Source organism: Capra hircus, chromosome 24 (assembly GCF_001704415.2).
Source record: "Capra hircus breed San Clemente chromosome 24, ASM170441v1, whole genome shotgun sequence".
In the NCBI taxonomy this organism is placed as follows: domain Eukaryota; kingdom Metazoa; phylum Chordata; class Mammalia; order Artiodactyla; family Bovidae; genus Capra; species Capra hircus.
In genome coordinates this window covers 40,424,021-40,451,201 of record NC_030831.1, presented here as the reverse complement: position 1 = coordinate 40,451,201, position 27,181 = coordinate 40,424,021, and the positions used below count along the sequence as shown (strand labels likewise).

At 45.2% G+C, this 27,181-nt stretch overlaps 1 protein-coding gene and 1 long non-coding RNA gene across 3 annotated transcripts in view; one reads left to right on the top strand and one right to left on the bottom strand.

The window, feature by feature from the left end:
* On the bottom strand, nt 2,384-14,006 carry LOC108633796. Its single transcript, XR_001917172.1, has 2 exons — nt 12,822-14,006; nt 2,384-2,788 (listed from the first exon to the last, which is right to left on the bottom strand). It is a non-coding gene; the product is annotated as an uncharacterized LOC108633796 (long non-coding RNA).
* Nucleotides 12,218-27,181, top strand: part of LAMA1 (laminin subunit alpha 1) — a 126,607-nt gene continuing 111,643 nt past the window's right edge. For both annotated transcript variants that reach the window (XM_018039604.1, XM_018039603.1), the window contains exon 1: nt 12,218-12,468. In XM_018039604.1, coding sequence (XP_017895093.1) covers nt 12,396-12,468 — 73 coding nt within the window. In that variant the 5' untranslated portion in view covers nt 12,218-12,395. The remainder of the gene's footprint in view (nt 12,469-27,181) is intronic.

The following is a 27,181-nucleotide window of genomic DNA, read 5'->3' as shown; positions in this document are numbered from 1 at the left end:
GTCGACAACTGCTCTCTGCCACATGTTAGATTCGCTGTTTTACTTTGGGTATGCTGTTCTCATTCTAATCTTATTTATTCTAAGTGTGTTAATTTCTAAGTCACCGTATCTAGTAACATCCTAGGACCGTACTGATCGCCTGTGGGTTAGCTTCATGCATCTCAACCACGGCACCCCCAAACCACTATTTCCTTACCCTGGAGTTGATGGCAGGCTTGAGAACACCCCCAGCAAAGACCAACAGGGAAAGGGCCCCACTGAGCTGACCAAACCACATGATTGCCTGGAGGAAAAATACATGGTTATGGCCCTAAGCCATTATGTTGGGGGGTGATTTGTGGCCATAGCAAAACCAAACTGATATACATTTTAAAGACTGAAGGCAGGAGAAGGGGACAACAGAGGATGAGATGGTTGGATGGCATTACGACTCAATGGACATGAGTTTGAGCAAACTCCGGGAGATGGCGAAGGACAGGGAAGCCTGACCTATCACAAAAAGTCAGACACGACTTAAAGACTGAACAACAACATGCATTTTAGCTGTGTGACTTGGAGCAAGTTGGCTAACCTCTCTGAGCCTCTTAGCGTTTTACCCTTGAACTGGACATAATACTGACTTTGCACATGAGGGTTAAGCAGCAGGCACCGTAAACGTTCAGTAAAGTGGGTGTCACTCATCTTCCCTACAGCTTCCTGGACCACTCACCAAAGCCACTAGTTCATCCTCAGTCTTCACTTCTTCCTCGAATCTCCTTTCTCCCAGCTCTCGCCTCCCATGGATGAATTCTGCACCTTCTCTCCACGGAAGTCTTTGGCCATCTGCCAGGAGCTCTGCTTTGCCTTGTTCTCACCTGAGCTCCTCATGACCTTTCTCTCTGAGCATCCCACTTCCTGAGTTTGCTTCTGTCCATGGTGTCACCATCACACAGAGAGAATGGAACTCTGTCTCAAATTTCCAGCTGTGTTTCTAACATCTCCCTCAGACTATCTCGTAACATCACAGTTACAACAAACAACTGGACTTGTGACTTCCTCTCCCAGTGGCTCACCTTCCCATCTAACCAATTTTTTTTTCGCATTTTCAGAAAGAAAAATTTAAATCTCCAATTTCCTTGATCATCTGTATCCAATTAGTTACTCAGTCATGTTCCTTCTTTTGAAATCTCGTTTCATCCTCTTTCTTCTGCTTTCCCACTGCCCTCCTCTCTGCTCTGTCCTCCCCACCTCGCCCCCCCTCCTCCTCTCAACCCAGTCACTTGTCTTCCATTTCTCTTGATTCCACTCTTTCTGTTTACTGCCAGAAGATAGATTTTCCTAAGTAGGACTTTACTCTCGTTTCTCTGATTAAAAATCTATAATTCCTTCTCATCACTTCTGCTTCAAAGATCAGATTCCTCACCTGGGTTTCTTCCTACACACTGTGGACTCAGTGCAGCAACTAAACTGACTTCCCACTTCTCTCCAAGTGTTCTGAGCTAGCATCTCAGGCACAGATGGGGAGGCAAAGATTAAAACGCTGATGCTCTATTTGAGAGGTGAAATCCATGGCAACAGAGAAGAGGAGAATGCAGAGAGAAGGGGGAGATGTGACATAGAAGAGTAAGGCATGAAATGCTGATTCTGCTCTGGAAGAACCAGAGGAGCTCACGGGGGTCAGGTGGGGGGCTTGGAAGGCATCTGAATGCCAGGCTTATCCGAGCAGAGAAGAGGATCCTGGGGCCTCCTGCAGGGACTGGTAGAGAGAAGCAGGAGGAATTCTCCGTCTCGCTCATTTGTCTTCTGTTTCTCATCAGTCAGATCTCCTAAGGAAAAGGTCCATGCCTCTTCCACCATGACCTTGGACACAGGATGTAAGCTCAGTTCATGACTGGTTCCCCAGGTTTTGGAAGATGAGCTGGTGAAACAAAGATGGAGCGAGCAGCTGAAGGTCAGACACCTCTAGTGCTGTGGTTGGTGTCAGCTGTTCTGTTCAGGTCGGTGGTCTTGACCTTGGGCCTGTGGCCAAGCATCTGGAGTTCTCTAGGTTCCCACGCATCCTCCAAGCCTTGTCCTCCAGGTTCCTATGGATTCTGTGACCCCCACTCTTCCCACCCCACAAACATCTCCCCAATTACCTTGTCCTCTTTAAGGTGGCCAGAGTCAGCTTGCATTGCTTGTAACTGAGAGCTCTTTTAGCCCTAGTTGCTCACATTGCCTTTTGCCACCTGGGGATGTTTAGAAAACTTTGAGATGATTCATATGACATGTCAGAATAATGCAGCAACTGCACCAGTATTATTACATAGTGTTGAATGCATCAACATCATTGTCATTTTCAACAAGTATTTGTTTAATTTCAGACACTATGGAAAGTGTTAAGACAAAATAAAACAAGAGGGGCAAGAATTCGTTGTTTAATGTGAAAAATAAGTTAATAAAATTCACAGATCCGTTAAAATGGAGATTGCATTACAAAGTACATTGGTGGCACAAAGGAGCAAGCAGTCTGTGAGCACTGAAGCAATCACAGAAGGCTACCTGCAGGAGGGGATGTTTGAGTTGGGTCTTGAGGGATGGCTAGGAGTTCAATGAGAGGAAAAAGGAAGAGATGATGGGCATCCTAGCTGGAGGGAAATGCAGCTGAGCCCTGAAAAGATGGGATCAGTCAGTGGGATGCGAACAGTTTCCAGCAGGTCCTAAGATTGCTGGTCAATTCTGAAGGTCAGCCTTAATGACTGTGGGCATGGGTTGAAGAGATCCTGGTCGGTGTAGTTCTCCAGTCTTGTTCAGCGGCCATGATCCAGTCCTAGAACAGAAATTGAAGCAGAACACCTGGGAACACAGATGTAATGTCTCCTTTCAAGGTTCTTTAACACCTGGGAGCTGTTATTACTATTGCTGTCATTATCGGTAGTAATTATGTCTAGTGGTCTATATTGTTTTCCAGATTTTACAGAGAAACACCAAGGCTCAGAGTCAAATAGCTCATGTTGTCCAGAAACACAATTCTAATTTTAGATCTTCTGACTGTCCAGTATACGGCATTGAATTAACTACTACAATGACCAGAATTAACTACTTCCTGAATCCTATAAAGGATCTTTTAATGGAAGGATACTGTCTGTTTCAACCACAAATCCTATTTCTTAGTATCAGCGTCTTCCTAAAATTTGAGGATCGTCTCTGCTGCCAAATCACTGCAAGGTGTCTAAGTCATTTGACTATCCCCTGGCTTCCTGATGAAAGGTACGTAGGGGTTGTGACAAAATAAGCAAAGATGAGGATCTGGGGGTAAACAAGGAGAAAAGAAAGGCTCTGGGAATGGAAAGTGCAGAATATTGAAGAATATCTGCCTCCACGTGGAGTGAACAGGAGAAGAACTTCATAAAAACAGAAGGAAGCAACATAAGAGTGATGGTTTATAAGCATCTTCTCCCAAACTAGGGCAGATGAAAATGACACATGACGAGTATCTTCATAAACACCGCTTCCTGATGAAAATTATTGCATACAGGATGGATAAACAAACTCTCACTGTACAGGACAGGGAACAATACTCAATATTCTGTGATAAAACATAAGGGAAAAGAATATGAAAAAGAATATTTCTACATGTATAACTGAGTCACCGTGCTGTATAGCAGAAATTAACACAACATTGTAAATCAGCTATACTTCAATACAATAAATTTTAAAAGAAACGGACCAAAAAAAATAATAATAAAATAAAAGAAACGGACCTCTATTTCCTAATTTTCAGATAATCTGTGTCCAGCTTTACCAAGTCACATGTGCTGCTAACCTTGATTTCCAAATCTAACTTTCCTGTTGGAGGTTTTGTTGTTACAAATATCCAGCAGGCAGAGACACCCTGCAGAGTCTGGGGGACAAATGTTGTTTACATGTCCTTGTGAACAGCTGTCTCCCAGACACCCCCCCACACCAATTTGGCTTCCTCTTCCTCTGTGAGAGAAAAAAGATATTTGCAAAGTTCTTTAATGACCAATTCTCTGCCAAATTTTTTGAAAAACAGATTCTCTTTGGGTTTTGCTGTACTGGTCACTATTTTCCATTAACCTCTTTCTACTACTTGGTTTTCAGGAAGATATTTTCTTCTAGCTTGCCATTCCCCTCGGAATCATCTCTGCGTCTTCCATGTAAATAAGAAGATAAATAATGGTTTATCTCTTCACGTGTGTCCAACAGCCTTTTATAAACCTGTGCTGACAAACTGGCCCATCTTCATGACAACAGCTGTGCAACATTGCTTCCTAATTTCTGACGATGGTGATGAACACAGTCATTGAAGAAAATAGTTATTGGATACTTACTTGTTACTGGGCACTATGCTAAGAATCTTGCTTCTCATCTTTTGATGTAGGTCTCCTATGTGTCCCCATTTTACAGATGAGGAGACAGAGGTCAAGAAACTTAAATAATTTCCCAAAGCTCACTCAGTCAAGTAAATGTGGGAACTGTAATTTGTTCCTGTATTTTTTTAACCATGATTTTTTGTGTATGAGATTGCTGTGAAAGTCTATTTAAATGTATTTTTTAAGTCATGATTTGAAAACTCAGATTTGCAAATTTAAAACACTATAAGTGTTTTAAGAAACCATTAAAGCACTGTCCTTCTCCCGAAGTTTGCCCAAACTCGCGTCCATTGAGCCAGTAATGCTATCCAACCACCTCATCCTCTGTTGTCCCCTTCTCATTTTGCCTTCAATCTTTCCCAGTATCAGGGTCTTTTCTAGTGAGTCAGCCCTTCGCATCAGGTGTCCACAGATTTGGAGCCTCTAGAAAGTATTCCAGCCTCTTGAAGCCTCTCGAATTCCTGGACTCATGGTCCCATTCCTCTGTCTTTCAAAGTCGTCTTTGGCAGAGTGGGTTTCTGTCACACTGAATTTCTTTGACTCCCTTGTCCCCGCTATTTCACTCACAAGGACTTCTGGGACTACTCTGGGCTCAGCCAGAAAAATTGACAAAAATTGCCTCATCTCCAGATCCTTATTTATACAGAGAAATGCATGGGTCCTAAACCTGTATAACAGAAAGAATTTTGGTAGAGGTTTGTAGCCATAAAACCAACATGCCAATCAGGATACAGAACATTTCTATGACCACAGACTCCTTTTTTTCTTTTTCCAGTCAATCTTCACTCTCTCCATAGGCAACTACTGTTTTCCTTTGATTAGTTCTGTCTGTTGATAAACGTCACAGAAATTGACTCTTTTGTGTCTGGCTTCTTTCACTTAGTATCAGGTCAGTTCAGTCCCTCAGTCCTGTCCGACTCTTTGCGACCCCATGAACTGCAGCAGGCCAGGCCTCCCTGTCCATCACTAACTCCCGGAGCCCACCCAAACCCATGTCCATTGAGTTGGTGATGCCATCCAACCATCTCATCCTCTGTCATCCCCTTCTCCTCCTGCCTTCAATCTTTCCCAGCATCAGGGTCTTTACATCAGGTGACCAAAGTACTGGAGTTTCAGCTTCAACATCAGTCCTACCAATAGACACCCAGAACTGAACTCCTTTAGGATGGACTGGTTGGATCTCCTTGCAGTCCAAGGGACTCTAGAGAGTCTTCTCCAACACCACAGTTTAAAAGCATCAATTCTTCAGCACTCAGCCTTTTTATAGTCCAACTCTCACATCCATACATGACCACTGGTAAAACCATAGCCTTGACTAGGTACACCTTTGTAGACAAAGTAATATCTCTGCTTTTGAATATGCTATCTAGGTTGGTCATAACTTTCCTTCCAAGGAGTAAGCATCTTTTAATTTCATGGCTGCAATCACCATCTGCAGTGATTTTGGTCACTGATTTCAAAAATAAAGTCAGCCACTGTTTCCACTGTTTCCCCATCTATTTGCCATGAAGTGATGGGACTGGATGCCATGATCTTATGTTTTCTGAATGCTGAGCTTTAAGCCATTTTTTTCACTCTCCTTTCACTTTCATCAAGAGGCTCTTTAGTTCTTCACTTTCTGCCATAAGAGTGGTGTCATCTGTGTATCTGAGGTGATTGATATTTCTCCCAGCAATCTTGATTCCAGCTTGTGCTTCCTCCAGTCCAGCATTTCTCATGATGTACTCTGCATATAAATTAAATAAGCAGGGTGAAAATATACAGCCTTGACGTACTCCTTTTTCTATTTGGAACCAGTCTGTTGTTCCATATCCAGTTCTAACTGTTGCCTCCTGACCTGCATACAGGTTTCTCAAAGGGCAGGTCAGGTGGTCTGGTATTCCCAACTCTTGAAGAATTTTCCACAGTTTATTGTGATTCACACAGTCAAAGGCTTTGGCATAGTCAATAAAGCAGAAATAAGATGTTTTTTTTGGAACTCTCTTGCTTTTTCGATGATCCAGCAGATGTTGGCAATTTGATCTCTGGTTCCTCTGCCTTTTCTAAAACCAGCTTGAACATTTTTCAAATTCATTCATGCTGTGTGAGTCAGTGGTTCATTCTGTCTTATTGCCAAGTTTATTCCATTGCAAACATTTGCAAACATTCCATCTAACATTTTATTTTAATATTTTAAAAGTCTTTATTGAATTGTTAAAATATTGCTTCTGCTTTATGCTTTGGTATTTTGGCCAAGAGATGTGTGGGATCTTAACTTCCTGACCAGGGATCAAATTTGTAGCCCCCCGCATTGGTACAGGCAAACCCTTAATCACTGGTCTGCCAGGGAAGTCCCAAAATATTCGATATTTTAAAATCCATTCTTCTGGTGATGGACACGTGGCTTGGTTCCAGTTTGGGGCTATGAATGAATAAATAAAGTTATCGTAAAATCCTCACTTAATCACATCTGAGACTTTTCATGCACAACGTCCTCCCAGGACCCAGCCATTAGGACATGCACGTCTCTGTTGTTGTTCAGTGGCTCACTTGTGTCCGACTCTGAGACCCCAAGGACTGCAGCACACCAGGCTTCCCTGTCATTCACCATCTCCTGGAGCTTGCTCAGACTCATGTCCATTGAGTTGGTGATGCCATCCAACCATCTCATCCTCTGCTGTCCCCTTCTTTTCCTGCCCTCAATCTTTTCCATCATCAGGGTCTTTTCCAATAAGTTGGCTCTTTGCATCAGGTGGCAAAGTATTCAGCTTCAGCATCAGTCCTTCCAATGAATATTCAGGGTTGATTCCTTTAGGATTTACTGGTTTGATCTCTTTGCAGTCCAAGGGACTCTTAAGAGTCTTCTCCAACATCTCTGGGGTGACACTATTCTGCCTCCATCCCTAATCTGCCCACTCTGTCTACTGGACCATCCACCCCTCACTCTTGCTGAAGGCTTAGTCTCCTAATCACCTTATTTCTGCCATGGGGCTTTAAGCAACTTAGTTTATACTCAGCCTCTTTAGCTTTGTCCTGGCCCAGACTCTGACACCCTAACCCTATTCTAGTGACCAACCTCTTACCTCTTTCCTGGTAATCACATCCTCCACTTTATACTCCAGCTTGGTGGCTGGATCCTGGTATGATGTTTCTGTGTTCCAGTCCCTGCCTGGGATCTCAATCCCTTTAGAACTAAAGGACAGTTTTGCTTACCCCAACCTCCAGAAAAATGGTCCTGGCCCATACTCTGGGCCTCACTGGCTGGGTTCCTGCCACGTGGCTGTCTGTCCTCACAGGAAAACATCTGCCAGGCTTAGCTTCTTCGGTGATCATACTTTTCTGAGACTGGCTCCTGCAGCATGCCCAGCCATTAGACCCAGATCATCTTCTCTAGCCATTCAGTCTAGCCCAGGGTGTCTCAAATGTTGTTGCATGTTGCGCTCACCTGGAGAGCCTTAAAATATCTTAATGTCCAGACTCCTCCCCATACCAACTGAATCTGAATCTCGGGGGATAGAAACGAACAATAGTATCTTTTCAAACTTCTCCATTGAGTTCAAAGTGCAGGCAAGATCAAGGACAAGCAAGCCAGGAACTTCTGTTCAAGGTGCACTCTGCCTACCAGCAGCATGAGCATCACCTAGGAGCTTGTTAGAGGTACAGAAATTCAGCCTCCAGCCACAGCCCTACTGCACTGGAATCAGTATTTTAACATGATCCCTCAAGTGGTTTTGAAAGCTCTGATCTGGCCCATCCCTCTCTGCCTGAACTCTTGTTTCTGAAAATGTTCATAATCAAGCTGGGTTTTCTCTTCTTTTAATTGAAAAATATAGTCATATTATAGAAAAATTGAAATAATAATTCATCTTTCTTGAGCATTTACCATAAGCTAGGCAGAGTGCTGGTGACTGACAGACATTAGCTCATTGAATCCTTATGAATAAGTTTCTCAGCAAAACCTTCCCAAACTGCCAGATCAGGGCTTGTTCTCAAATTCCTTATCTCAGTGACCCTTTAATTAAATTTATAATTTTAGCTTACATTTTTTCTTGCCTTAACTGCCAGACAATGTTCCACAGAGATGAAAACCTGTCTTGTTTGAAGGAGAAGCCATAGAACCTGATACCTAACAGGGACTAAAAAAATATTTGTTGAATGCATGAAGTTGGAACTATTATTATTTCTATGTTACAGATGAGGAAACTTGCCCAAGATATCATTTCTAGAAAATGAGGGGGAAGAATGGGAGCCATCTCTGAGGCTGGCCCAAGTTCTTTATCATACGAACAACAACCCCCACCACCACCCCTTTCACTCTTATCAGCTGAACACAACTATTTTCTTCTGCATCCTGCTTTCTAGTATCATTTATACATGGGTTTATTTTATATAATTACAACCAGGACTCCCATATTAACTGGAATTTTGCTTTTATTACTTTCAGTGTTTTTTGGTAACTTCTAAGTCTCATACTTTAAAAATGGGTACCTAACAGCTTGGTGACTGCAGCCATGAAATTAAAAGACGCTTACTCCTTGGAAGAAAAGTTATGACCAACATAGATAGCATATTCAAAAGCAGAGACATTACTTTGCCAACAAAGGTCTGTCTAGTCGAGGCTATGATTTTTCCAGTGGTCATGTATGGATGTGAGAGTTGGACTGTGAAGAAAGCTGAGCACCAAAGAATTGATGCTTTTGAACTGTGGTGCTGGAGAAAACTCTTGAGAGTCCCTTGGACTGCAAGGAGATCCAACCAGTCCATTCTGAAGGAGATCAGCCCTGGGATTTCTTTGGAGGGAATGATGCTGAAGCTGAAACTCCAGTACTTTGGCCACCTCATGCTAAGAGTTGACTCATTGGAAAAGACTCTGATGCTGGGAGGGATGGGGGGCAGGAGGAGAAGGGACAACAGAGGATGAGATGGCTGGATGGCATCACTGACTTGATGGACATGAGTCTGAATGAACTCTGGGAGTTGGTGATGGACAGGGAGGCCTGGCGTGCTGAGATTCATGGGGTCGCAAAGAGTCAGACACAACTGAGTGACTGAACTGAACTGAACTGAACAGCTTTTTATGTCATTTACTGTAAATTATTAACCAATTAACTCTTGCTTAGCATTTAGGCATTTTCGTTGCTCATTATTTACAGGTGACATTGGAGGCAGCATCTTTGTGTGCCTTGTTGAGCTGAATTTCTGCTTTCTCACAAACCATGAACATTCTTACATCATTTTCACCTTGAACAGGCCACCCTTGACCTTCCATGGTGCTGTAGCTAATTTAGATATTTCCAAGCCTGCTGAGCCTCTTGATGAAAGTGGCTAAAGAGGCTAAAGAACCTGTTGATGAAAGTGAAAGAGGAGAGTGAAAAAGTTGGCTTAAAACTCAACATTCAGAAAACTAAGATCATGGCATCTGGTCCCATCATTTCATGGCAAATAGATGGGGAAACAATGGAAACAGTGACAGACTTTGCTTTTTGGGGCTCCAAGATCACTGCAGATGGTATTGCAGCTATGAAATTAAAAGACGCTTGATCCTTGGAAGAAAAGCTACAACCAACCTAGACAGCATATTAAAAAGCAGACATTACTTTGCCAACAAAGGTCCATCTAGTCAAAGCTATGGTTTTTCCAGTAGTCATGTATGGATATGAAAGTTGGACTATGAAGAAAGCTGAGCGCCAAAGAATTGATGCTTTTGAACTGTGGTGTTGGAGGAGACTCTTGAGAGTCCCTTGGACTGCAAGGAGATCAAACCAGTCCATCCTAAAGGAAATCAGTCCCGAATATTCATTGGAAGGACTGATGCTAAAGCTGAAACTCCAATACTTTGGCCACTCGATGAGAAGAACTAACTAGAAAAGATGCTGATGCTGGGAAAGATTGAGAGCAGGAGGAGAAGGGGACGATAGAGGATGAGATGGCTGGATGGCATCACCGACTCGATGGACATGACTTTGAGCAAGTTCTGGGAGTTGGTGATGGACAGGGAAGCCTGGAGCGCTGCAGTCCATGGTGTCACAAAGAGTTGGGCTTGACTGAGCAACTGAACTGAACTGAAGCTTGCTGAAGAATGGCAAAACTGGTAGTGAAGGGGAATTGTGACATTTTTTCTATTAAAACTTACCCAAGCTTGTTCATTACAGTGGCTTCTGAAATTCTTCTTTCACTGAAATCTTTCTGCTTAATTTTGAGCAAGGACAAATTGGGCCAACTTGGTGACTTTGGACACTTCCTATTCACTCCTCCATGTGCTGACCCTTTGTTTCTCTAAAACAGGAGCCTGAGTTCCCCGTCTGTAGTTCAAAGATAGGGTCTGAAGTCCAGACAGAACTTCTAGGTACCCAGGATTTGGCGGTACAGACGTGATTCTGCTGTTGCCTTTCAGTTCATCTTCCAGGGTCTCAGTGCAGGAATCAGAGAACTCTGGACCAGAAATCAGCTCTGAGGCTGGCTCTACACCAGACATTTGCTGTCATTGAGACCTTAACCTCCTGAATTCATTTCCTCACCTCTTCACACAGGGTTAACTAACTGCTGCCTTTCAGAATTGGGAAGATCACAACAGCTAATCAGCATGGATGCTCTTAAGACTCAAAAAGATGTGTCCGCCCATGTATAATGTGCACGCAAAGTTATTTTGGTGCAGAAATACTTATAATTCTATCTTTTAATATCAAATGCTTAATACTTGATCAGTTGCTAAACACTGAACTTAATCACTGATTTGTTACTTAAATACTTAATACTTTACTACTTCATTGCTTTAATAGTTAAGAATCTCTGTTTTAAATTTAGTACTGTGATGACTAGCTTCTCATCCAACTATACTGCATCCTTTATAAAGGGCCAAATTCTACCCTCTTGTTCTGTATTTCTATGCTTAAAAGTAATAATAATTGCCAATATTACAATGATATTTTATTCATTAAACGTTGAAGGAAATGTCTTGAGAAAAACTAGAATTGGTAAGATTGTTGAAATATAACTATCTCCCTATCAGGCAAAAAAAGAAAAAAGACATTTATGAGAGCACGGACCTTAATAAGTCACTTACTTTATCTCGCCTGTTTACATTGTGAGAAAGCAAGATCTACAAAGTGTTATGAATACTTTCAATAGAAAAAAAATCAGAGGAAATTAAAAATTCTTTAACAGGGACCAGATGTATTTTTTAAAAAAGAACAAAGCGGTTGAGATATCCTATTAAGACTGACTCCCTTCTCCCCGCTCCCCCATAAGATCTTCTCGAGCTACATGTAAGGGTATGCAAATGATAATAATGATAATAATTAAATCCAAGCGACCTTTCTTGTCTTAGACAAAGTGGGAAGCGAATTACTACTCCTTTTTAGAAAAGGCTTCACAAAACCCTCTGCCAACAGCAGAGGGGGTAAGCTGGTAGTTACCAGCTCCAGTCCCTTCCTGGGAGGCCCAGGCCACCCCTTGGGGGCCAGAGATGCGGGTCGGTGAGCCAGGGGTCCCATCCTGGGGGCTAGCCAGACCCCCCGCCCCGCGTGCGGCGGTCTCCGTGGCGGCTGCTCGGGAGTCCCGGCTCCGGGCTCGGCCGCATGGCCCCCGCGGGGCGGTAAGGGTCAGCAGGGTAAATACTTTCTGGGAATCTACCGCCCAGGCCGGCAGATCTGCCCCTACCCCCGCTCCTCCTCCAGTCACTTTCTCCGTCTGCCCCCCCAATTCGGAGCCCGCGGCGGAGAGGCGACCCTCACCCCCGAGTTGGGGATGGCTCAGGCTGTTCCCCCTCACGCGAGAGAGGGGACCTATGGCGGCGGGCGGGAGCCTTTAGGGAGAGAGAATCTGTGTGGGGAAGGGTCTCGGGGGGAGGGGTCTCGGATCGGGGGAGGTCTCCGCTGGGAGGGGTCTCCGGGGAGGGGGAGGGTCTCCCGCGCGGGCTGCGGGCGGTGGGCGGGGCCGGGCGCCGCGGAGGTCGGCGGGGGTGTGTCCGAGGGGCCGGCGGGCAGCGCAGTCTCGCCCTCCGCTGAGTCCCCGCGCGCGGTCGCCGCTTTCACCCCGGACCTACCCGAGCGCGGCGGCGAGATGCGTGACGGCTGCGCGGGGCTGGCGCTCCTGGCCTCGCTGCTCTGGGTCTCCGCGCAGGGCCAGCAGAGAGGTGAGCCCGGGTCGCGTCTGGGTCCCCAGGCGGCGGGGGGCTGCGGGACAAAGCCCCACGCCTGGCCGCGCCTAGGTCGGTGCGCGCATCCGCCTTCACCCCCGGCCGGGGATCCGATACGTGGGTCTCCCGCGCGGCCCCTGGAAAGGTCGCCGGGCAGGCGGGAGAGGGGTGGGGGCCCACTCCAGACGGATGCGGCCCCCTCCTCGGCGCCTCGGGCTCTGAGTCCCCGGGTCTGCCTTGGCGACACGGTGGCCCCAGTGGAGAGCCGCGCGGGCCTGGCTGCCTGTCCGGGCCGCTGTGGGCAGGCGGGCGGGGAATGAATGGGAAAAGCGTCCGCGGAGCACGCTTACCGTCTGGCGGCAGAAAGCCGGTGGTCCGAGGCCCGGCAAAGGGGGGTCCCCGGGCCACTCATGGAGGGTGGGCGCGCGGGAAGCGCACGGGGAGGCGCAGGCTTGGAGATTGCTGCAGGCGCCCCCCCAGCCACGCTGGGTGCAGGCCCCGAGGTGGCCGAACCGGCCGTTCCGCGCCCAGAGTAGACCGCGGTCACTTAGGGGTGAGGGAGCGCGGGCCCGGATGCCTGGCAACCTCGCGGGGCAGGGTTGGCCAAGAACAGAAATCCGCGGCCAACTTTCAAAGCGTCTGTCACTGCTCGGGAGGACGAGAAGCCCTCCTCCCCTTTCTGCGGACACTCGTGCCCCGCTCTCCCCAGAGACTAAGCCGTCAGGGCGCCGCTTGTTGGCTAGGAGGTCACGAATATTTCTTGAAAACGTCTATGCATGCAACCCGTGACCCCCGGCACACTCCCAAAGATACACGTGTTATTCAAAACGCAGGAAGGAACAGGTCAAAAGTAGGGAGGCGGAGCGCACAGCACCCGCGTGGGAAAGATGCGTGTTTGGCCTCGTGCCCAGCTGTGCGCCCTGCAGCCAAGGGATCGTCCCTTTCCCGGGCGCATTCGCAGGCGACGCGCTGGACCGGAGCGGGCGACCGGGCTTTGAATGGTTGCGCGTCCTCTCCGCGCGCGGCCGGGCAGGGATGCAGGGAATTTGCATAGTTAGCCTGCAAAGAAAGGGGCCGGCCTTGCGGGAGAGCGGGCTGCGACTCTGCAAGCTGAACGCCTTTCTCTCGCATTGCTGACAGTGAAAAGCCTGGTTTCCCACAGGCTGGAGAGAGAGCAGCTGGACTCAGCTTTATTGTTCTAAGAATTGAAAGTCCTGGTCTAGGGAGATGCCCGGAATGTTTTCCGCGCCCCTCCGGGCGCAGCACTTGGCCTTGGCGGCTGTGAATGGTGTTTGGAGAAAGTGGGACCCCGTGGGGCTTTCCTGCTTTAAGATGCTACGGAAAACCACCCACAGCGGGAGGGCCTTTGAATCTGTCACACTGCCTTCCAGATTTGCAACCCCCACCCCATCAACCATCACCCTCTTTACAGACTCCTTTGAGGGAGTTTGACTTTTTAAAATGCAATTTGGGGTCCCATGTATATAGCATGAATGACCAGTGAAATAGTATCATTAGCTCATAATACAATAATAAAATAATTCTGACCAGCATCATCAGTGAGCTAGTTATCTGGTACTCATACATATATATATTTAGAACAATCATCTGTTAGCTTTTAGATTACTAGGAATTCTTATTTTTAATGTGGATGATTTTTAAAGTCTTTTTTGAATTCGTCACAACATTGCTTCTGCTTTATGTTTTGGTTTTTTGGCCAAGAGGCATGTAGGATCTTAGTTCCCCAACCAGGGTTGGAACCCACAGCCCCTGCATGGGAAGGCAAAGTCTTAACCACTAGACCACCAGGGAGGTCCCTTATTAAGAATCCTTTTTCATTTCACAGTCTCTGTGGATTACTGTTACTTCTCTGGTGGCGCAGTGGTAAAGAATCCCCTGACAATGCAGGAGACAGAGGGTTCGATCCCTGGGTTGGGAGAATACCCTGGAGGAGGGGATGGCAACCCACTCCAGTATTCTTGCTTGGGAAATTCCATGGACAGAGGTGCTGGCAGGCTACACTCCATGGGGGTCCAAAGAGTTGGACGCGACTGAGCGCTCAGGCGCACATTGAACTACTGTACACCTCATGATTTGTGGCCCAATAACTCAGTTTCTTTGAGATACAACTTGTGTAAAGTGAGCTATTCCTAGAAGTGCAAAATGCTAGGTGGTACCTTTCTAACAATAATGTTGTGTGAAGTCCACAGCTGGCAATTACATGGAATTATAGTTGCTTCACAGGTTAGTTCATCAAATCTTGTTTTGAACTGTTTTTCTTTTCTAAGTAAAAGTAGACAATTCCAAGGATAAAGGAAAAACTCTCTTCTATGACTAGAGGAAATTTATTTCATTCTCATAAAGGATGTAGTATTCAAATTGAGCATAAATGTGCTACCCAGCAAAGCACGTGCCCGAATGGCTTTTAAAGATGCATTTTTCTTCCCTGTAACTATTATTCCCCAAGTAAGGGCCAAGAAAAAAAAAAAAAACTAATTTTAGCAGTTGGAAACAAGGTTTGTGTAATGAAAACATCACTGCCTACCTCCTGCGTATCCCAAACTTTGGCCCATTCCTTTTTTCTCTTCCACTTTTCCAGACGTTAAATATAGAGCGGACATCTGTAGTTAATATAGCATGGTGGAGAATTCAAATGCAACAAGGATAGGAAATAAACACATGCTGTTCCTTGGTGCTTTGTGCCACTCTTAGAATCACCAGTATCGTAACATGTTTACATGACCACTTATTTCAAGGTAAACATCTTTGAGACACAATTCTACAATTTTAGAGTAACTCTTTCATAAAGTTCTGTAAGTACTCATTATCATCTACAGTAGGTTTTATGGGGGAAATAACAAGATATGCCTTTAAGCTTTAGATGTTTGACTCTTTGGCTTTATGAGCTGTGGGAACTTGGGCAAGTTACTTAACCTCCCTGTGCTTTGGTTTTGCCGTCTGTAAATGGGAGTAGTCCTGGTGCCTCCTTGGAAAGACTGTTCATAATGGAATGAAAAGTGCTTAGAACAATGCCTAACCCTGGGGGTAGCCCTCAATAAACACCATCTAAGCATCAGTATTACTCTTTTGGGCATGACTACATGCAAATATAGAATATCACTTCCCCGCTATAGTCTCAAATTTAGAGTCTGGTTTTGGAGTCAACTTGAATTCAAACGCCAGCCCCGTTGCTTTGATGAGCCGTGAGGTTGATTAAGTTTCTCGGCATCTCTGGATGTCAGTCTTCCTGATTTGCGAGACGGAGAGGACTGATGTGGTGCAGTAACACAGGAGAGTGCTAGCCCAGCGTCCGGTGTGTCAGCAGCCTGGGCGTGTGGTCCATGGCGATGGTCTACCTGTGGCACCCGCACTGCACCCTCCCCAGCCTGGATCCACCTTCACTTGGGCGCTAAGACCTATTGACTTGACTTCCTGAAAACCTGTGCAATCCATCTCCGTTATTTTGTCTCCACTGCTGACGAGGCTCAGGAACTGTTTGTCTCTCCCATGAAATGTTGTGATGGTTCCCTCACTGGGTCTCCCTCCTCCCCTGCTATCCCTCCTCAGCACCATCACCATCATGATTTTTCTAGAAACACCGCCCTATGGGCTAGGACTAACGCCTCCCAAACTCCTCATTAATGCACACACAAAAATGACATTGGAGCATCCGATGTGACCAAAGGAGGAGTCTGGGATCCACTGGCCCAGAGCTCAGGGGCGTTACCTGGGACCTCCGTGCCCCTGTTCATAGTGACATGGGATGTTCAGTGCTGGACAGGCCTCCCATTTGGGGCCTAAGCCCTGCAGAAACCTTCCTGATCCCATCATCGCTGAAGTATTTATGACATGCCCTTCCCTAGACTGCTGGTGCTCTGGCCACTCATTGCTATTGTTGTCCTTATCTTGGCTAAGCCAGTGGCTGGGTGATCGGTCTCACCCCCTGACCTGAACTTCTTGAGGATGGGGGCTGTTTTATCCCCATCTTCATGCCTGTCCATTGCGAGTGTGCTCAGTTGCTCAGTCATGTCTGACTCTTTGTGACCCCATAGACTGGCCCACCAGGCTCCTCTGTCCATGGAAGTTTCTAGGCAAGAATACTGGAGTGGGTTGCCATTTACATTGCTTTGCTAATGTTCCTGGTGGTTACTAGCCACCTGTCTTGTTGAGTCACATTGACATTAATATCTTTATTTATGAATCAAATAACTTAAAAAAATAATTTAGAATAGGTAATCCATGGTCATGGTACAACATTAAAAAAACCAAAAACAAAACCCAAAAGGTGTATAGAAAAAGGTTAAGTCACCTACTTTTGAGGAAACTACTATTTTTAGTTTCTTGAATGTCTTTCCTTAGATGTCTTTTCATGTAACTCTTAAAAGCAAGCTGCTTCATAAAACCTACTTCCTCCTGAGCATTTCCTAATAGTGTAAAGAAGGTACGGATTATTTTCTGACAAAACAGGAGACACTCTTCCCATCTCCACCTCCACTGCCCTCCCTCTGTCCTGCTTCTTCAGTATCCCCACTGCTGGATGCTAAATGCATCACTAATACACATATACACCTGTCAACTTTTCACTTTCCAACTATCCCTTTCAACGTGGCCTTTGACAGAAGGTATTAGAGCCTTGTTTCCTAGATCTTTTGGGTTTAAAAACTGTAGCTCATTGATAGATTGCTTGACACTGCAGTCCTTCTGAAAGTATTGCTCACCGTAGCCTTCATGGGCTATTCCTGGAGCCATAAATAAGTTTTAAAAATAAATTTAGGTGATTTGTGATGTAGAGAGGTTAAGTCTGCGGAGAATACTATTAGAAGTTATGGATAGTACGTTTATTTTTCTAAAAACTTTGGTTTATTGCTGGAACATCTATGGTAGACACAGGAAAAGTTAATTTTTAAAAATACTTCCCGCACCCTGAAAACGAAGCTAAGTGGAGATAACTAGAGAGAACTCCTGCTCGAAGATCTTAGCTGAAGTTGTTAGTGATATTCCTCAGAAATGTTAGGGTGAACAAGATAAGCCATAGTTTCTCTAGCAGGGTGTATGTAGCCTACTTACATGCTTGCAAATCATTCTTTTACTTTTTTTATTGCTAAAATACTAACGTGTATCCATGCACAGTTGAGTAAATAAATACATTTCAAAATTAATCGGGGGAGGGGGGTGGGAAACTCCCTTATTGAAGTAATTTAGGTAAGGTCGTGCACTTGGGTTCTGTTGAGACATGCCTGCCAGGGAGCTGATTCAGTGTAAAATGCCACACTCAGACTAGGTTCACTGCATCTCACGTCCTCCATACTGAGGGTGACAGCCAGTGCCCAGAGTAACCGTTTCATGGCACAGACCCTTCCCCCGAGAGTCTTTGTTTTCTCAAGGCTGGATGGTGAGAGCTTTCTTTGGAGCAGCTTGTTCCCATTTTGTGTCTTGCTTGGAGGCAGAAGATAGACAATAGGAGCAGTGAGATTCCAGACCAGCGTGGTAGATAGCTTTCTGCCTAGGTGAGCATTTACTTCAGAGGTTAATCCGGAAAAGATGCCGTGGAGACACATCAGATCCTATTTTCAGCGAGTGTGTGCATTTTTTTCCCCCCTTTTTTGATTCAACCATCTGAAGCCTGAATCTCTTCATTCCTGAACTTATCTTTGAAGTCTGATCTGGCCCAGCGGGCAGTGTGACTGCAGTTCTTGTGCCAGAGAGCCTCCTGTCTTGCTGGTGGGAATGTCAGAGTTAGCTCCAGAAGTGTTTCTGGGAAGTGCCCATCTTTTCCCATTCCCTGAAAGATTTCCTGCATTTTGTTTCATTGTTCTGTAACTTCCTGCCAGAGCCTCAGGAAACTACAACGTTCAAGAAGATGCTTAAGTTGAGCAGATCCTGTTTAGTTAAGAGAGGACGTTTAGAAAGGAGAAGACCTCACCCCAGGACGCTGATTATTGTACATCCTACATTTAAATGTCTTCTAATCTCTTTGTCATGGCAGGATTTTACTCAACAAAAGTGATTATCTTGTTATCTCAGGCCCAGCGCATGAATTCTTTCCTGCTCCGAAGACTACTTTTCCTGTTTCTCCCAGTTGATGGCATTCTTTTGGTCGCCTTGGTTTCATCTTCCATTCCTTTCTTTTCTTTTTTCTGTATTCTCCTTATCCACATCGTCTCTCTCCATTTTTGTTTCTTCCTTTAAAAAGGTCCCTGGGGACTTTCCCGGTGGTCCAATGGTTAAGACTCTGTCTTCCAATGCAGGGGGTGCAGGTTTGATGCCTGATCAGGGAACTGAGGTCCCTAGTGTGTTAGTGTTAGTCACTCAGTCGTGTCTGACTCTTTGCCACCCCGTGGACTGTACCCACCAGAATCCTCTGTTGGTGGGAATCTCCAGGCAAGAATACTGGAGTGGGTTGCCATTCCCTTCTCCAGGGGATCCCTCTGACCCAGGGATCAAACCCAGGCCTTCTGCATTGCAGACAGATTCTTTACCACTGAGCTACCAGGGAACCCCGTAGTGCCTAAGGTGCAGCCAAAAATTAAATACATAAGTTTAAAGGTCCCTGATTTTGTGGCCTTTGTTCCTCTTTATGACACTGCAGATGGTCACTGGCTGTTAAGATGACTGTCACATGAGGGAGGTGGGGCTTCTAATAGGACGGAAACCTTATTCCTGTTTGGATGCCAGAGGTGGAAGGAATTTTACAATCAGCCTTCAAGATGGGCCTTTTGGGATTCTATTTTAAATAGTTGTTTCCAGAACTATTTTCTGCCACTTGACGTACTTCCTGTCCCTGTTGCTCTGTCCAGTGGTGGGCACTCTTTCCCATCCTCAAAATTCCCATTGTCCATCCTTCAGCCCCTTCCTTCTAAATCTCCAGCTCTGGCATTTCTGTCTTTTACTCCACAATCTAATTTTGCCAGCTCTTTACACCTCTGCCCTGACTTCGTGGCTATACTTTTGTTCACTCTAGAAGTTTAGAGGTGGGAAAGTTCGAGATATTCTTGACCTTGTGAAATGTCTTTAGGCACTCCACTGCCCTTGTAAGGGAGCTGGCATAAAGTCCTTGATACCGTCTTGGGCTATGGAGTAATGTTTTCTTGTGGGATTGTTGTCATTTCTAGCCAGTTTTTCTCCTTTTCCCCCTGTGTTTGCCCATTCATTTACCTGCTCAGCTTCATGGACTGAACATATAATGGATCCTCCACCAGCCAGGCCCCAAGTCAGGAAGTGTCTTGTGGTCCTTGTTCTCAGTGGCTTTCCTCATTTTGATTCCAAGTGGACATTCTTGATGGAGGAAGTCCAAGTGCATATCTAGAAAGAAATGTTCTCTGTGAGAAATTATGGTGGAGGAATGGTTGGGAGATTCAAGTTGCGCCAGTGGAAATAAGTGTCTATATTTTGCTTGCTTCCAGTCACATAAATTCGTGTTGCAGCCCAGTGGTGGGCAAGGAATGGGGAGGCGGGAGAATTGAGCTCCTGGTGGCTTCCTCACCAAACTTCCTATTGGGTGACATCTACTCCTCTAGGCTTCCTTTTTGTCATGGAAACACACAGCTCGCCTGTTTGGTGACCCCTCTGAGCCCTCACAGAGAGGGTACAGTTAATACAGACATTTTCTCTCTGGGCTGCACGTTTGATTTTAATCACATCATTGTGGAGGCCCCAGCCCCAGGGATTACAGCTTCTGTGGTCTCAGGTGAGGATTAGTCATTTGCATTTTTAGGAGATCTTTTCAGTGTTTGGCTTATGACTTCCCTCCTAGCTCCACCAGCAAAATAAGAGCCATTCTTCCTTCTACATCCCCAACACCCACCCCCGTCACCCCCCACATACACAACAGACACACTACGCACACACACACCACAGAACCTTACATATTCAAAAAGTATTTGTTGAGTTTCTAGAATGTTCCACACTCTGGTGGCCAGTGGTCCTTGAATCCCCAGAGCTGTAGTCAAGCAGGCATGAGAAGTACCTGAGGAATCCTACTACCTGTGTGCCTCAGCTCAAATTTGGAGGAATTTTTGTTTCTGAATGCCCACCACCATTGCCCAAGTTACTGCAGAGAAATAGTCACTGAGAACAGAAAGAGAATGCTGGTTAAAAACGCTGGTTATTTCTACTGCACTGGATTTTCGTTTAGTTGGAAGACAGTGACTACTCTATTGACTTCAGTCTTGTTGGCATTTGTTGACCATCTCTTGGAGTTATATTTTTATATAGAGTTTTTATTCAAAAGAATTCTACCTGCCTGTGTTTGGAGGATGTTGTTTAAGTGGGAGACAGCTGTTCCCCTCCAGGCTCTTGAGGCTAAGCCAGCCTGGTCTTCTCAGGAACAAAACAAAGGCACACAGAATTTATGTCACAGATGGGTGTTTGTTTGATAAAAATCACTTATTGCTGAATGAAAGAATGGCCCATTCTCTCCAGAAATATGAGCAGAACATCTAGTAAGCCTTTAGAGCTTCCTACTTTGTTGGTTTGTTTTAACCATTATATTTGACCAAGTTGAGTTGTACCTCTTTTTCTGTGGTCAAACATTCCCTGAAAATTTGTGCACGAGAGGGTTTTCTGTAAGTAACATAATTTCAAATGCAGTGTTGAAATAATTCAGGAATAGTATTTGAAGGAATTGGCTAGATTTTCGATATATATTTCTGGACTCCGTTGCTTTGTTGATCCATGTGTCTATTCCTAAGCTAACTGTCTGGATTCCTCTGGCTTTGTAGTAAGTTTTGAACTAGGGGGTGTAAACCATTCCACACTGTTGACTTTCTCAAAGTTGCTTTGACAGTTCTAGGTCCTTTGCATTTCCATTACTGTTAGCTTGTCAATTTCTACAACAGAGATGGCTAGGATTTTGGTAGGAATTAGAGTGAATCTGTAGATCCATTTGGGGAGAAGTGCTCTCTGATAATATTGAGTTTTCCTGTCTGTGTTTAAGAAATATCATCATTCATTTTGATGTGATTTAATTTATCTCAGAAATGTTTCATAGTTTTCAGTGTATTGGTATTGAATTTCCTTTGTTAATTTTTCTGAAGTGTTTTATTCTTTTTCAGTAAAAAGTCTAGAATGTATGGAGAGCTAATCTGGCCCTTCTCTGATGCCCAGAAGTATTAATATGTGTATAAATGAATCACTTTGCTATATACCTGAATCATTGTAAGTCAAATATACTCAATTAAGAAAAAAGAGAAGTTGTACATATATGTGGCCTATTTGAGAGTTACCTATTTTTGCGGTCCAGCCTGGGTCTTGATTTCCTCATTGCTACTGTGCAGAAATAGACTAAATTTTCCCTGACTGTATTATCGTAATGAATATATAGCGAAGAATTTTTAAAATAAAAGAAAATTAATAAAGAAAATTAATATTATTGTTGTTCAGTCGCTAAATCATGTCTGACTCTTTGTGACCCCATGGATTGTAGCACTCTGGGTTTCTCCGTCCTTCACTGTCTCCCAGAGTTTGCTCAAACTCATGTCCATTGAGTCTGTGATGCCATCCAACCATCCTTGGTGAGCCCCCCTCCTGCTCTCAGTCTTTCCCAGCATCAGGGTCTTTTCCAAAAAATAACTTGAGAAACCTTAAATGTAATCAGACAAGGGGTGGGGGGAGGGTGCCCAAGGGCACTGCTGTGTCCTTGACCTTCCCTGCATCTCTCCAGCTGTTTTCCTCACTAGGATGGAAAGACGTCCCCTCCTGAGAATGGCCCTGTTTTGCTAAGATCCTCTCCTCTAGCTTGTCACCTAGACCTGGACTGTCTCCCGGAAGCTCAAGTGCAAGATCCCAGGGTGGTCAGGGAATGTCCTCTGCCATGCTGTCCCCTCTGGCCCGCCCCCTCCTCCTTGCTGTGCAGGGCCTTCCCTAGGCCTTTGTGAAGACAGTGGGTCAGAACACGAGCAGCATCAGGACAGGATGGGCTGAGAGGGCTGGATCTCTGTCAGCATTAGGCAGGGAGGGTACATAAACTTCTTTACATTTTAACATCCCTGAAGCCTTTCACTGTGCCTTCAACAGCATTGTTTTCAGTATGGATGAACTCAGCAGGGGCAGCACCACTCAGACCCTGGTTTGCTTTAATAGCTTGCCTGGTTGACGCAAAGGGGACCTTGTTCCTATGTTACATCTTTCAGTTTGGAGGCCTTGACCTTTTTTCCTTCTTTACAATAAGCCCAAAACCTTGGTTTTAACCAAGGCCCCCCAATTCCCTCTAAAAATAGTTTTCCAAGGTCTCCAAGATGTGAATGTCGGACGGGAAACCTAGAGTTCTGGTTAAATAGTGACAGAACACTCTGGAGGAAGCGTGATCTTACTCATCAGTCTGATGAACTTTGTGCCAAGCCTCAGCCAAATTAACCAATCCCGTTGTGTTAGAGCTGGAAACATCCCAAGAGATCATTTTATCTGTTGAAGTCAGAGCAGCAGCCCCAGGGAGATACTGAACCATGAAGAAGCTTAGCCCCAGCCCAGCCCAGCCCTGCAGAATATTTGCATTTGTAACAAGATCTCCGGGTGATTTGATAAAAGTTTGAGAAGTTCTGCTTGAACTCTCTCTCTCTGCCCAGCTGAGCCCAGAATGAATTTCAAGTATCTCCTGCAGAGCTCAAGGATAAGGATCACAATTGTGGATGCTAAGGGTCATCTATTCATTCCACCTCAGGTCACATTCACTTTTCTCCTAGCGTCATTTTCCTGTTGTGAGTCCTCATCACTGGGAGCTAGAGCAGTTTTTCTTTCTTGGCTCTGGATGTGTGGTGCTTGCTGGTGGGGGGTGGGGTTGTGGGGTGGGGGACTGGTTTGGGGAAATGTGGAAGGTCCCGCACCTCCCCCTGGGAGGCTTGTACTTTTTTAAATTTCAGCCACTGTTAAGATTCCGCTCATTCCAGAGCCCAGTGGGTTCACTTCCCACGTGTTTGATGCCCTGTTCTGTCCTTTCCCACGTGGGACTTGGTCATACTCAACAAGGAAGCGCAGGGCACATGGGATGAAGAACCCAAGTCTGTGTCCTCAAGCCGGTATTCTTTGTGTCACTTCTCTTGTGTTTGGAAACAGCTTTCTGGAAAAGTACATGCCTTCCTGCTTCCCCCTGAGGATCCGCCTGTTGGGGGGACCTGCCTCTTCTGCTTTTTCTTGCGACATCGGGTCACAGGAGAGTCTGGATCGCTGGCAGAGACAGCCAGCAAGCTGCTGTAACAGGGGGACAGATTAGGAGTCTGCAGCGTGAGAGAGCCAAGGGAGAGGGGCTGAAAGCCAGAGAGAAAAGCCCTTGTTTACAGAAGCTACTGTGGGGCCAAGTGAACGTCATGCTGGGGAATGGAGACTTTGACAAGGGCCTTTTGAGGAATGTAAGGAATAGAATCTGAACGGAAGTTGAGAGAAGAGCCAGTGTGAGGCCAGGAACCGGAGACAGTGACCACCTCTACTCTCATATGCATCCCTGATTCAGTAACAGTTTTAAAAAAATAAATAAATAAGAAAAGTGATCACATTAAGTGTATGTATTCCAGGTGGAGCTAGTGGTAAAGAACCTGTCTGCCAGTGCAGAAGATGTAAGAACTGCGGGGTCAATCCCTGGGTCGGGAAGATCTGGTGGAGGAGAGCCTAGTTACCCACTCCGGTATTCTTGCCCAGAGAACCCCTGTGGACAGAGGAGCCTGGCAGCTACGGTCCATATTGTCGCAGGGAGTTGGACATGACTAAAGGGGCTTAGCACACACCTTCTGGATAAAGAGGCCGCCCAATCGCTACTAGTACTATTGTTATTTTTCAGTTTACCATTGAAAAAATAATGGTGCTAGAACTCAGAAAATGCAGTGTTATCAACCCCAGTGAGGTCAACACCAAGATAACATGACTCAGGACTTTTGATTGGGGTGTTTACCCTGGTTATCAAGTCAATTTGTCTATTGTTGGACTCTGGTGGAAGATATGGCAAATGCTTTCGTTGTTTGTAAGCTGTCCCTCTAGATATGTTCTGGCTTAAGGGGAACTGTAACCTGGTGGATGCAACCTCCTCGGGGTTTTTCTGGTGTGAGAGATGGTGATGCATTGGGCGTCTCCACAGCCAAGTGGTTTGACCAAGGTCCATAGGTACTCCCGAGGACAGCCCTTGATTGACGCATTCAGGAGGCATATCCAGAACCAGATACGTAATTTTAAGAGAGTTGATGAGAAATGAAAATATGGGGGGTCCTTGTTTAAATGACGAAAAACTTCCAGACAGTTTTGACAGAGCTTTAAACCAAGGGCGACTGCATACCCATGAAGTAGCCTTTGGAACAGAAAGAGAATGCCCAAACTTAAAGCATAAACAAGTGAAATCTATGTGATAGAGCTCAGAAATGGCAGACCAAGAGGAGGAGAATTACTAAGACTGCTAAGACCTTGAAGGGTTTGTGGAAAAGTTGGTGGTCTTTGGAAGCAATGGCTGGTCAGAAAATGTTAAATTAATTGATGTTTTTAGGTATTTAAGCAAATATATAAACATTGCAGACATGATCAATGATACAAGCAAAATATAACTTCATTTTCATTCTGCAGAGTTGTTCATTTTCCCACTCAAAAGCTGCACTTGTGTTTTGATTTTAAGCTGAATTCACTGACTCAGTGGACACAATTTGAGCAAACTCCAGGAGATAGTGAAGGACAGGGAAGCCTGGTGTGCTGCAGTCCATGGGGTTGCAAAGAGTCAGACGTGACTTAGCAACTGAACAACAAAATAAGCTAAGTTCCCTCCTGTAAGAATTTGGAAGGAGGGGAAAAGGCAGTGCCTTCCCAGGGTAATAAGAATGATTTGAAATTAAAAAAATAACCACGAATGTTGAGGTGCTTTTGTGCTTTGCCTGTGTGCAATCATGATTTTGATCAAAAAAAGCTTTTTAATTGCTGCCCTTCAATTTCAGTTTTGTGGCAACAAGAGAAAATCTCTTAATGAATGAATTGTAGCTATGGTCTTTTCTACTAAACTTGGGTGTTGAATAAAAACTCACGGTGTCATCAAACAAAAGCATTAAGGAACCTCTGTGGGAGGAGGAGGCAGTCCTGATAAATTGTTATTTTCTACAGACAATATTCGGGCCAAGGTCTGCATGGCTTGTTTATCTTACAGTGAGAAACTCTGCCTTTGTCAAGGACACCTCCAGCCCATCGCCATGGAAATGGACACTGGAAAACGCTTCCAAGGCCTTTTGCCCACCACCCCCTCTGGGTTCTCTGAGATTAGACTTTTTTTTCATCTCCCCATGTGAGAAAAAAAGTTAAGGGTGTTAGATGCCAAACTCCCAGGGGCTGGGATTTGACTTCTTCAAGACCCTGTGAGGTATTTCTCTCTCTCTCCCACCTATTTTTTTCCCCACTGTGCTGGAAAGGGCCTTAGAGTCTCTAAAATATTTTGATACTTTTTGTAACAGCCATCAGTGATTAAATTGGTTGTTGTTTTTCAGTCACTAAGTCTTGTCCGACTCTTTGCGACCCCGTGGACTGCAGCATGCCAGGCTTCCCTGTCCTTCAGTATCTCCCAGAGTTTGCTAAAATTCATGTTCATCGAGTCGGTGATACTATCTAACCATCTTATTCTCTGCGCCCTCTTCTCCTTTTGCTTTCATCAGTCTTTCCCAGCAAAAGGGTCTTTTCCAGTGGGTCAGCTCTTCTCACGAGGTAGCCAAAGGATTGGAGCTTCAATGTCAGTCCTTCCAATGAATATTCAGGGTTGATTTCCTTTAGGATTAACTGGTTTTATCTCTTTGCTGTCCAAGGGACTGTCAGGAGTCTTCTCCAGCACTACAGTTTGAAAGCATCAATTCTTTGGCCCTCAGCCTTCTTTATGGTCCAACTCTCACATCCGTACTGACTGCTGGAAAAGTCATAGCTTTGACTATCTGAACCTTTGCTGGTAAAGTGATGTCTCTGCTTTTGAATACACTGTCCAGGTTTGTTGTAGCTTTTCTTCCAAGGAGCTGCAGTTACTGTCCGCAGTGATTTTGGAGCCCAGGAAAATAAAATCAGTTACTGCTTCCACTTTTTCCTTTCTGTTTGCCGTGAAGTGATGGAACCAGATGCCGTGATCTTAGTTTTTTCAATGTTGAATTTTAAGCCAGCTTTTTCAAAATTCTCCTCTTTCTCCTTCATCAAGCGACTCTTTAGTTCCTCTTCACTTTCTACCACTAGAGTGTTATCATCTGTGTATCTGAGGTTATTGATATTTCTTCCAGCAGTCTTGATTCCTGCCTGTGATTCATCCAGCTCTGCATTTCACTTGATGTGCTCCGCATAGAAGTTAAATAAGCAGGGTGACAATATACAGCCTTGTCATACTCCTTTCCTAGTTTTGAACCAGTTAGCTGTCCCACATTCCGTTCTAACTGTTGCTTCTTGACACACATGCAGGTTTCTCAGGAGACAGAGTGTGAAGAAAGTTAAAAAGCAGAGTCTAGTATCTGTCATACAGAGTGAGGTCAGAGAAAAAATATTGTATGTTAACACATATATGCGGGATCTGGAAGAATGGAACTGATGATTCTATTTGCAGGGCATGAACAGAGACACAGATATAGAGAATGGACAGGAGGGAGGGGGCGGGGGGAAGAACTGGGAGAGTGGCATTGACATATACACGCCACCATGTGTAGAATGGCTAGCTAGTGGGAAGCTGCTGTCCGGCACAGGGAGCTCAGCTCGGTGCTCTGTGATGCCCTAGAGGGCTTGAGCGGGGCGG